This window comes from Poecilia reticulata, chromosome 2, assembly GCF_904066995.2.
Source record: "Poecilia reticulata chromosome 2, P_reticulata-male-v2, whole genome shotgun sequence".
Taxonomy (NCBI): Eukaryota; Metazoa; Chordata; class Actinopteri; order Cyprinodontiformes; family Poeciliidae; genus Poecilia; species Poecilia reticulata.
Genome location: NC_088831.1, coordinates 11,534,642 through 11,546,707, shown reverse-complemented (window position 1 = coordinate 11,546,707; position 12,066 = coordinate 11,534,642). Strand labels below are relative to the sequence as shown.

General features: G+C 39.8%; 1 protein-coding gene across 4 annotated transcripts in view; it reads left to right on the top strand.

Annotated features, from left to right (window-relative positions):
• ncam2a (neural cell adhesion molecule 2a) overlaps positions 1–12,066 on the top strand; it is a 315,525-nt gene that overhangs the window by 232,002 nt on the left and 71,457 nt on the right. For all 4 annotated transcript variants that reach the window (XM_008429298.3, XM_008429289.3, XM_008429279.3 and 1 more), the window contains exons 3-4: positions 6,461–6,667; positions 11,669–11,812. In XM_008429298.3, coding sequence (XP_008427520.2) covers positions 6,461–6,667; positions 11,669–11,812 — 351 coding nt within the window. The remainder of the gene's footprint in view (positions 1–6,460; positions 6,668–11,668; positions 11,813–12,066) is intronic.

Genomic DNA, 12,066 nt, shown 5'->3' with positions numbered 1-12,066 from the left:
AAACTGTAAAGATATTTTTCCGGCAGTGTGTTGGTGTCATTGTAGATAAAAGAAAAGGAGTAAATTTTCACCAAAATACCAGAAATTTAATGATTAATCAGTTTTATTTTTGGTAGGAAATGTTATTAATCTAAAAATGTGACTTTTTTCAAGCAAATTTCTTTGTTTTTTCTAGAAAACTTCTGAAATTTTTACTGCAATGGCCCTAATACACCGTAGCAGATTTTACATGTTTGCTGTATTAAAAAAAGACTAATTATTTTCAGTAATAAGAACAGGATTTGGGTCACTTTGTTTCAAAACTTTTGCTATATTTAACTGAGTTTAGCAGAGAATAAAAACTGATTCAGTAAAAGTGTCTCATCTTGTTTATAAAAACACAAACACTTTGTGTTTTAGTTTACATTTTCCTGTGTAAGAAACAGGAAATAACTTTCAGCCTAAGTACAAATTAAAAGTCTCCATCTGCATCTAGGGGCCAAATTTGTATCATTATTGAATTCCAGTTGGGAGCTGAACAAAATCAGTCCACGAACCACAAATGACCCCTGAACCTCACTTTAGACACCCTGCTATGGAGCAGTGGTGTTCAAAATGTGGGCCAGGGGCCAATTATGGTCCTCGAAGTGACTTTGTGCGGCCCTGAGCGATATAAAAATGGCACAAACTTACAAGGAAACGTTCACAAAAATGAAAGTTTGTAAAGTTCAACACAAAGTATTCGTCTTTCATCAACATTTTTTCACTTTTTATTCAGCCTCATAGTCAAAACGTTCACAAACATCCAGTGACTTTCAGTAAACTCCACCAAATAAATACATCTTTGAAAAATGAGCGACACACATCCAGTTCTAACACGAAAAATCCAAAGATAATAGAAAAACATCAACATTTATGATTTTTTTTACAATATGACAAACCTGCTAGATTTTATGTTTCAGACCTATAATAATTTATTACTCCCTTGTTTACAGATTTATACTTCATTATTTCATTAAAACATTGTGTCGTGTTAGTTGTGCTAGTTAAAACAAAACATTTTTCTTTTATTTTTTCTTTATTTTTAATTAAAAATGAATAAAAATTTTACAGTTTTGTCCTTTGAGGTTTAGACACCACTTCTACAGAGGATAAAATCTTTAATGTTTCGAACAAGATGTCTTTGTTAAATTATTGATATTTAGGGTCGTTTGATTTAGTCTTTTGTTGCTGTTGTAGTTTTCTCCAAACATTTTAAAAGCCTTGTTTGTTAGCTCTCAACCCAACCTGCAGTTAAACACCAGTTCTGCTGTAAAGGAACATTACAACCTTCATGTTAGCTGTGGTAATTGCTACCTGCTAACACTTAACCACCCTGTTAGCAGCTGCTCTGCTTTGTAGGTATTAATCATTTTAACCTTGCTACTCTGCTGAAGCAATTACTAAAGATTACGGGAACAGGCCTGTCTAAAGGGGCAAGGTAGGTTTAATTGTGTGTTTTTTCTGAGTGTTTTATTCCACTGGCCTTCACAGTTATTAGCGCTCCTGGTGGAGAAGTGTGAAAAAAAAATCCCTAAAATTGATCCGTCTCTTTTATGCACCAGTTACTCAACGAGGAAAGAAAATATCTGGAAAACTGTTGATTTTATGTCTAAATAAACATTTTTGTTATTTTGCTCATGTGATCCGAAGATTGTATCCAGATATTTACATTTGTGACGACAGTAGGTTTAAAATAAAAAAGCCATAAAAACACTGTTTGCGGGTGGATCTGACATGCTTCCCTGGTTTGATACTCCAGTTTTTGTTTCTGTTCTTCCTGTCAAACATTTCACAACTTGATGAATCATTTGTTAAAGAGCAAATACAGGTGGGAATAAAACAAAACATGTCAGGTTGCATGACTTTAAAGTTGACGTGAAATTGCTAAACCTTTTAGAGGTGCAACATATGAACCTTCTTTTCAAGTTTTTATTTTTTATTTCTATTCTTTTGTTTGTATTTTTATGTTTTTGATTTTGTCTACCAGCACTGATATTCACAATTTTTATAAGCCTGGCGGGCCTCCAGGCTTTACTTGTGCCCCACCAGGCTTAGCATTGCTTATTTATTTATGTTATTTTTTTATGTTTGCGTTTTATAAGACGTTATAGTTGGTGTAAAACATTTTTACTCAAAAACCCGACGGGTTGCTGGATGAATGACACCCAAACACCGGGCTTAGCAAGTTTTCTGGAGGAAACCTTGAATTATTTACATTTTTATACAATTATACCTGCCTGACAAACTCATCTAGTTCACCTTCTTTCATCTCAGTTTTGTCAACTGGCTCCATAAAAAGTCATTGCAGACTAAAGAGTCGACTAGTCGGAGCAACTCTTAATCAGAACATGAACTTTTATATCCTGAACAGGATATAAAAGTTTTATTTGTGTTTTAGTTGACATGACAGTCCCTTTATGTTTCAACCAATGGAAAAACAGAGGATATATTCAAATGTCATACACTAATTAATTATTAGTGTAACTTTATCTACAGTTTTATATAAAATCATAATTAATTGTCTCAGCAGGATTGCTAATGCTTTCCAGAAGTCAATCTTTCTTCTTCTGCTTCAGCAACATTGGGGTTTGATTCCTCTGATTACTGATCGATCACACGATTAATAAATCTATAATCCAAACCACCTGAAACCACAAATTAAGCTTCATCTGCAGCAGCAAAAAGTGTAAACATTGTAGCCGACAACAACGCCCAAACACCGGGCTTAGCAAGTTGTAATTACGTCTGTCCACCATGTATCCATGTATCTTTAATGTTTTTTCTCATTATAGAGAGTAAAATTCTTTCTTTTTATTCAGATCCTCACTCCTGGGTGGGATAATGTTCAACACACAGTCGTTTTAATGAAGCCCCGACTCAGAGGACCCAGCAGAAACTTCCACAGAGCAGAACATCTAATGCAGACACCAAGTTTTTCTGGCTTCTCTTAGCAGCAGCTGCAGCTGAGGCACATAAAATGATTCGTTCCTACACAGGAGCTCCACGTTTGAACAGATCGGCTCTAAAGATGCTATGCAAACTGAAAACCCCTGGATGGTGTTTCATCATCTCACTGGTACCTGAAATGAAAACTCTCCCACCAACTCCTTCGTTTCCTTCTGTTACACACACACTGGGTTTGTCTGAGTACCCAGTAACACAGCGGCTCATAATCTCCCCTGGTGGCAGCTGAAAGCATTAAATAAATACAAAAATAGATAACTTTTAGAAAAATCGCAAAGTGGCACAAAAAGTCTGCAGTTCTGCAAGTATTTTCTGTGAAAAGGTAATAAACTCATCCAGCTCTTTAGTTTTGATTTCTGTCTTATCTAAGATTAGCAAATTATTTATTTGGAATAGTTTGAAAATTTGCATATTGGTGCCACTGATCAACATTATTAAAAGTGTATAAGACCTAGATATAGGTAAACTGTCAAATATTAAGTTTTATGTTTTATTTTCTGAAATTGATGGAGAATCTGTGGAAAGAGATAAAGATTAGGGTGATGGTGTGGAGGCTTTCCAACCTCAAGGACTTTCATCACCAAAGATAAAACCTTAAAATACCAGAGATTGGGATAAAGCATTGTCATTGTGCTATTTTTTAAATAAAATTTCAATTATTTTCTAGCAAAATGTCTAAATCTGGCAGATTTTAAACTAAAATGCAGTAAAAATAAACCAAATTGATATGTAGCTCATGCTAAATTAGCCTCAGGAAAGCTGAGTAGAAGCTGTTTGTATCTGATTTTTGTTTGTTTTAACAATTAAATTAGGCAAAATATCTTCTATTGTCTGCCTGCAATAGAAAAAAACAGCAACAGTTAGCATTAGCATCATGAAACTGAAATCAAGTTCCTTAGTTTTCACACAAATTTGACTAATAAAGCTGATTCTGACATGAAAAACCTTTTATTTTTGGGATCTACCATGATATCTTCCTGTTAATAGAAATATTGTCTATTTTATTACAGAGCAGGTAAAATTATCTCAATAAAATGATTTTTGAGTTTCACTTTCACAATTCTCGCCCTTGCAGGAGCAAATTTGAACAAACTAGAGGGGATTTAAGTGATGCTCGACTCCACTTCTGAGTTCACTTTTATGTTTAAAGTAAGGAACAACTTGTGTCTTGTTTTAGTGGGATTACAGTACATTTCCAGTACGGACATAAATGCCTGAGAACGTTCCCTCCCTGCTTTAAACTGGCTTCTTCCTTGAGTTTTACCAGGATGTTCCTGGTAAATATTGGCTCCAGTAGACATTTATAGACTGTAATCTTCCGCTTGCAGCAAGCAAGGCGATCCGCTCCATGCTTCAGTTCTAGAAACCTTTACATATTTCGTTTTTTTTTTTTTTTTTTTTTACATTTCCAAGCCTATTCTAATCTCCAAACGAGGGTTTCGCTGCTGCCAGCATTGATAAATCAGAATACCTCCGTGTCTGCGTTTTGCTAGCCTCTGGAGAAGTGGTCATCATTGTCCTGCCATCGCACCTCTCAGTCAGCGCTTACTTTTCCTGCCAAGATGTCGCTGTGGCGCCGGAGCTTATGCAGATTTTAAGATGTGCTATTCACGCAGATGTTAAGACACACAGAGGGATGCCAGGCTGAGTGTGCAGAACGGGCCGGCACGCTGCACACTCCTGTCTTCTCCCATCATCTCTGATTCAAATGGGGCTGTCACCATGCCGGTTGCATCAGCTCAAACTCATAACTGTATGTGCTGTCAGAAGGCTGTATAATGCGGAGAGGCGATAACATTGTGGTGCTAGCAGGTGGAAAAAGGCAGCTGCAGTGATACTGAGCACTTATCTGTTCCTTTCAAGTGCCCACATGAAGCATAGGAATCTGCTGGGTGCAGGGATGGTGTACGATTGGTGTGCTTTGAAGCTAAAAAGTGGCAGAGGAGGAGAGTTAGCTTATTTGTTTGCTCCACCTCCCCTCCTTCCATCAGGCGTTACCTCCAGGCTACAATCACCACTATAGACCATATAGGTCACACCTCGGTTTTGCTCAAGGGCATCTTGTATTTAATTTGCCGGCTTCTTTTACCGCTGGGTTTTTTGCGGAAATCCAGCGTCTTCTCCTATTTAGTTCACTGAAAAAATGAGGATCTGTCTCTGGTCTTGTTCTGGGCTGATGGATAAGCCAGATAATGGGCTGACACAGTCGCTGTTTTATTAACATGCCTTCAAGACGAGGGGCACCTGCTGCTTGCAGATGGCTCTGTCATCTCCTTAAGTAGCTGTACGAGGTCTCGCTTCACGGGGCACATGAGGACGCCCCAGTTCAAGTTCGGTTTTGATCTGAACGGATTTATGTCTGAAGTGTTTCCTCTTTTGGTTCCATGGTTTGATGTACCAAGAAGCCACTGTCAACTAAATCCTTGATGCATCCGCTTTTAAACGGGGAAGCAGCAGCTGAGTCGTATCCAATCAAATGTCAAGAAGTGTACAGGTAGCGTACCTTTGGAAAAGTAATCGTTGATTCCCATCACATAAATTTCCAATCATGCGCAATGTTTCCAAGAGTTGATGTAGCAAATTCAGGAGAAACGAACAAAAAGAGAACCTTCTGAGACTCTGCAAACCTCAGTTGGCATGTTAGACACAAAGAGGCTGAACAAATATTGGTTGTTTGAGAGAGCTGACAATGAAAAGCATTCACACCCACCATGTTTAGTCCGCTTTAATTGAATTCTGGTTAGTTTGCTTTGGATGTCCGCTTCATTGTGGAGTCGAACTCTGATGCAGACCAAGAAAGAGAAGTTACGGTGTTGGCTTGGTTGAAGTGAACTCTGGTACAGTTTGAATGCAGATATGAACACCAAGCGAACACCAAGCAGGAAGTTAATTCTGATTAAATTCAGCCAAAACAGACGCAAGAGTCTAGCGTAAGTTAAGAAATGGCTTAAGGTTTTTTACCAAAGACAAAATGGAAATCCTACAACCGCTAAAATCCATTTTTGTTTACATTTTGTTTACAGTTTTTGTGTTGTTTCCTTCAGTAGTTTTTGGTTTTCCAAAGGATTTGGATCACTTTGGGCAGTCCAGTGTGACGATAAAACTGCAGCAGCTGAAAATGTAACAAATGTTGCCATTTTCATCTCCAGTCGAACCGAGTCTACTGGACTATCAGGTGTGAAAACAACCTTAGAAATATGAACTATAAGATTTCTAGAACAATGTTTTTTGGTAGGATGATACCAAAGTGTTTGACTATAACTCACAGTATAATAATAAAAACATCCTATACCCACAGTATTCAACCATGTTGGAGTCATTGGTCCAACACCAGAAGTTCTTTGGCTCTTTTCTAGTTTTCTCCCTATTTCTAGCATCCATCATCCCAAAGTGATTTTGTTTCTAAGAACTGGATCAGAACCTCCATCTGAAGTTGGTTTCATTTGCGTTTTCCTGTTTCTCTGTCTGCTTCCAGCTATTGGTGAGCCTGTCAGGCTGGAATGGTTCAACCCTCTGGGTGAGCGCATCGTAAGCAGCAAACGAATGAACCTGCAGAAGGAGGCGTCCCGATCCCGACTCATCATCTACAACGCCATCATCGAGGACGCGGGGATCTACCGCTGCCAGGCCACCGACGGCAGCGGCCACACGGAGGAGGCGTCGGTGGTGCTCGAAATCTACCGTAAGTTTCGCCTGTTACCATGCAACCGCACTTCACAGCAACCTGCAGATGCTCCACGCTGGCCTCCTGGGGAGAGTCAGACACGAATAGAATAAAGCTTTGAAATTAGGTTTTGATCACAGCTGATTCATATTCTCATCTGCACCACAAGCTGTTAAGGATGCCCCTGAACTTGAGGTCCATGTGTGCCTGTGGCTCCTGTGAATCTGTGTTGATGATTAAAGGATAATAACGGCTAGCGAAGCCTACGGGACTCGGATCCTGCCAGGCTTAATGAGAGACCTGGCACTTTGTCTAACCTGCCTTTGTGGCCCATTGATGTTATGAGGCAGGGGGTCACTCCATCGCTACGGAGACTCTCTTACATGCAAGCAGTCAGTTTTCTGCCCTTTGCTCATTGAGCGCATAATGAAGCCAAAGCCTTAAAGGGAACCGAACTTTTCATACTTCCACTTCTGAAAACAGCCTTAGCCCTTAAACAAACACAATATGTTAAAATTTTTTGGTGTCTGGAAAATGAGAAGTTTCAAAAATCTTCAGAATGTAATAAATCAGCAGGCACTGCCTGTTACGTAGCAACCCCAGTGGAATTCTGCCCATCGCCTAGCAACCCCATGCTGAGCTCCAGCATATTTGGTCAACTGGTTTTACCGCTCTATCTGCTGTACAATGGCTGCTGGTAAAGACAAGTGTTTTGTTGTTGACCTATCCAGAAATCACTTGGTAGAGCAGGAGGCTCTACCAATGCTTTTCTAAGATGTACAGTTGTGTAATCGAGTCTGTTTTTCAGCCATTGTGCAAGTGTAAATGTTGAGTTGGGGGTCGTGACCAGCCGGAGCCTAATTGGATTTAAAGCAGTGGTCTCCAAACTACTGCTTTGGGGCCGGATCCGGCCCGCCTCCACATTTGAACAATACCAGGGAGCATTCAGATTTTTTTTTATACATTGCATTTCCGGTTTATATGTGGATTTTTCTCCAACCACCAGGGGGCTCTTTAGCAGGAAGTGTGTCCTGTAAACTGCGGGTGTTTTGTTTTGCATGGCTCATTGCTGCCATCTGTTGGACTTTTATGTTATTTAATCAGTACGGTTGTTTGCTAGTGGTAGAGCAGATGAACACACGTGTTTGTCGAGTTCTTCGCCTGTAAGTAGCAGCTTATACTTCAAAACGAGCCTAATGTTCATATGTTAAAGTTACTTTCCCTCAATGGAATATATACTAGTCAGTCCCAGTGACCGTTTCACTAACGGTTTTTGCCCATGTGCTTTCTGGGTAAAAATCAATCGAGATACGCGCTGCTCCCCCCGTCAACAATTTCCGGCATCGCAGGTGATAAACGTGTAACACTTTTTCTGTTACAAACTGACTCGGGCCCCCACCAGAGAAGGGAAAAGTTATGTGGCCCTCACAGGAAAAAGTTTGGGGACCCCTGATTTAAAGTGACAGAGACCCTAAAACATCTCATTCTGAAATAAAGTAATTCATTATCTAAGAAAGATTTTGTGCCAAAAATGTAATTAACATGTTTTATATCACCCATAAATATATCCTAACCTATTCAAGGAAACATAATAGGTCACTTTTAATTAGTTTGTGTCATCAAAGTCAGTGGGCGGGGCTATTGATGCTCCAGTCAACCAATCAGATATGAATCTGTATCCCTATAATTCAAATCTGTTTTGTTTATAAATTCACAACAAATGTCATCTCTAGGTATTTTTCAAAATAACAATTTCAATTCTCAATTACTTATCTAAAGGAAGCCCAGCAGGTTGCATCGAGTCATTGACTTAATAGACAATATCATATCAGATGGTCTTTTTTGTAAATAAAAATTGGCATATTTTTTACTTTGAAATGACATTAATTTTGTCACCTCTGGCCTTCCAAAGAGTCCATTTCTGAAGCCTCTTGAAGGCATAAATAATGAAAGGATTTAAGATTCTTTAACATAAGCCCATAAATTGCTACATTTCACACTCTGCACAGCTGAATATATACCATTTGAGCGCTTACATCCTTGAAATGACCCGACCTTAACTGGAAAAAGGAGTAAAAAAAGAACACACTCATTCCTGTTCAAAGCCAGAAACATGTGATGAATTAACAATAAAGCACAAGATTTCCTCACTGAGAAATTACCCAGTGAGCCCTGTGATGGGACTGACTAAATACCCTTGTGCATGATCAGGAGACAACACCAAGTTTAATTAGAGGAAACGTCAGAAGTACGAGGATTAACTCCAGGGAAACCGATACGTTCGCATGCGCTCTGGAAATCATCACCTGCTGTGCTGCTGTCTTCCCTTCCTCTCCCAGAGAAGCATTAGCTGAGACATCACAGCCTCAATCCCACCTGCCGCCGCTCAGTCATAGCCTCATTCACCGCATAACCAGCCCCGCTGTTTCCCTGGCAACCGAGCGCCGCTCGCGCACGGCCCCGTGGCGTGGGTTTCATGAGCAGAATGCGAATGAAAAGCCCTGCTGAAGCCGGAACCCGCCGTCCCGCCTGCGCTCCTGGGTGGACCTGCTGGTCTGCAGCGTGTTGGACAGAACAATCTGACCTCAGGGTTAAAGTACGCACACACACGCACACCCCCCACGCACGCACACACACACACACACACTCCGGGTCGGCCCTCCGAATTATTGAGTTCATCCACTTCCACATGTTTGTGAAATGCAGTGAATTGCAGCCTGTCATCGTTACACTGAGGCCAGTCCAGGGAAATTTTCCTGCTACATATAAGGTTCATACTGGAACTTGAAATCCTTGAAAATGCTTGATTAATCAAAAAATGTATGAGTTTTTGGCAGAAATTCACTCTTTCTTTACACCGTTGTAAGAATCTCTTTCAAGTTTTGTATCTACAAAACATATGGCCTATTTTTTCTTTTAGGTTTTTTTGGCTGCAATTTATTTTTTTGGCTGAAATATATTTCAATTTTGGCCCACATGATAAAAAGCCCCCGATTTAGGTGTGAAGTTCTTGAAAGGGCTTGATATTCTAACTGCACAGTTTTGTAATGAATGCAATCTAAAATGTGAAAAGTCTAAATTTGGAAAACGTTATTTACGTTTGTGGCACCTGATTATCAAATCAGTATTGATTTGATAAGTAAAAACAGGCGTGTTACTGTCTGTGTTTTAGGAGATTTGGTGATGTGATCCTGTGAAGAAGCAAAAGAAGCAACATGGTTGTTATTTCATGGTGTCAAAAGTGAAGGGAAATAAATATAATATTGGTAAATATCAGCTGTAACAGTAGTGATGATATCGGACTTTGATATTGGCCCAGATCATCAAATCGGTGCATCAGGTTTTGTAGAGATTTGACCAGAATCTCTACAAAGAGTTTATTTCTAACCAGCTGCGCTTCATTGCAGCTCCAGTTTTAAATCAGACGAGTTATTTTTTGACTCTAGCATCGCCCAGTTTTTTTTCATTTTTTCTTTCGTATTTGACTAAAGTGCTTGGTAGGCGCATTTTCCAAACCCATCATCAGAGTCCAGATGTGGACGGAGGGAAATTGGCTGATTTAAGGTGTTTAACTTCAGTGTTTCTGCGAACAGGAGAGCAGAAACTCTGCTGAGCGTTTCCTCAATTTGCTGATGTCAAGTCTGCAGCAGCTCGTTTCTCCAGAGACGGTGTTTCCTTTTCTGATTCTCTTGTCGAGCAACGTAACTGCAAAGGAAGCAGGAAATGGATACAAACAGAGTAAATAACTGACAGCAGAAGTATTCAAACTTTACAGAAGAAGAAATCAGGAACGTCTTTTTTTGGAAATGAGCAAAGAGCGGCTGAGGGAATGATGAGAGCGGAGTGAGTGACAGAAACATGCACAGGCATCCTTGAAGTTAATGAAGACGGTGAGATTCCAGACACGTCGCCGGGCGGAGGGTGCAGTCGGGGAGCGAAAGCTCATTTTAGGGAGCCGCCTGGTATAAATCACCCAGCTGAAATGCTAATGCCGGAGCCTCGCTAACGGAGAAGACTGATAGGAGAGCCGCCGCTGATTTATTCACGCCTTCATGATGCGCCACGCAGGTGATGGCATGCGGCTGCGACGCCGGCAGAGCCATCTTTGGCCAGCATCAGAGGCGCTGATGAGGCCTGGAGACGGATCTGCTGCTGCTTAGCGGGAAGCTCTTCAATCGCTGAAGAGGCTCCGCAGAACCAAAATGTCTGGGTTTCATTTCATCAGGGGCTTTTCTTTCATGCCTGGTGTATTTGTTCAGTACATGCAGCTCTGTGAAAAAAATTCGGACACCCTAATTCACGTTTAGGTGTTTACTGAGAACTTTTCACTTGTCTAGCAGTTTATATCGTGAAAAGAAAAAGATTTCACCTCAAAAAATTAAACTAAGTACTTAAAATACATCTTCTAGCTGCAGAAAGTGGCTCCTCTTCGTTAAGATTTATCTTGCAGTCTTCTCTCTAACATCAGTTTGATCTCATGTCTGGACTTTGACTAGGCCTCCACGTGTGTTTGTGTCACTATTTTCAGTAGACAGATAATTAACAAAGGTTGGAAAAATAAAAACGAAGATTCCATTAAATATTCAGTTTTTCTATTAAGAAATGCTCGTTCTTATTATTAATTTGTTAAAGAAAATTATTTTTGTAGATAAACACCAAAAAATAACACTGTTTCATACAAGACATCAAGATAAATCTTGGAATATTTTGATGTTTTTTGGCATTTTCAGTATTTTATGTTGGTAGAAAGAGTCTTAATGAGATCTGGGCTTTGACTAGGCCTAGGACTTGGGATTCTTTAATTGTCTGGTTTGTTTTGGATCTTTTCATGTTGCAGATTGAATTACAGTGTTTATTTTTTTTTACATTTTAAAGACTTTTTCAAAGGGCTTTTCTCCAATTTTTCTCCACGTAAAAACTGGTGATTAAATATAAATTTATCCAGACATGTGTTTTTATTTTATAACAACTTCAGATCCTCAACGTTTGCTAAATGTGTGTTTTTGTTTGGCTCCACAGAGAAACTGACGTTCCGGGATGTAAAGTCGCCGCAGGAGTTCAGGCACGGCGAGACGGCGGAGGTGGTGTGTGATGTCATCAGCTCGCCGGTGCCGGTGGTGGTTTGGTACTACCAGGACAAGGAGATCACAGAGGAGCACCGCAGTGAGTTATCGCCACTTTCTGACTCACTTTGATTGACCTTTTTGTTTAGTTTTACTCTTTTTACTAGAAGGGAATGTAAGGTTTTCCCTGAATTTGTGAGCTAGCATAAATTAAAATGCTGCTCTAAGCTTGTATCTGCTTACAGGAATCAGTGGAAATATATTTGGCAGCCTTAATTTGTTAGAAATTAACAAATTATTGCTGAAATAAAGCTTGTTCTTACCAGATAAACTTTGTACTCACAACCAACATCT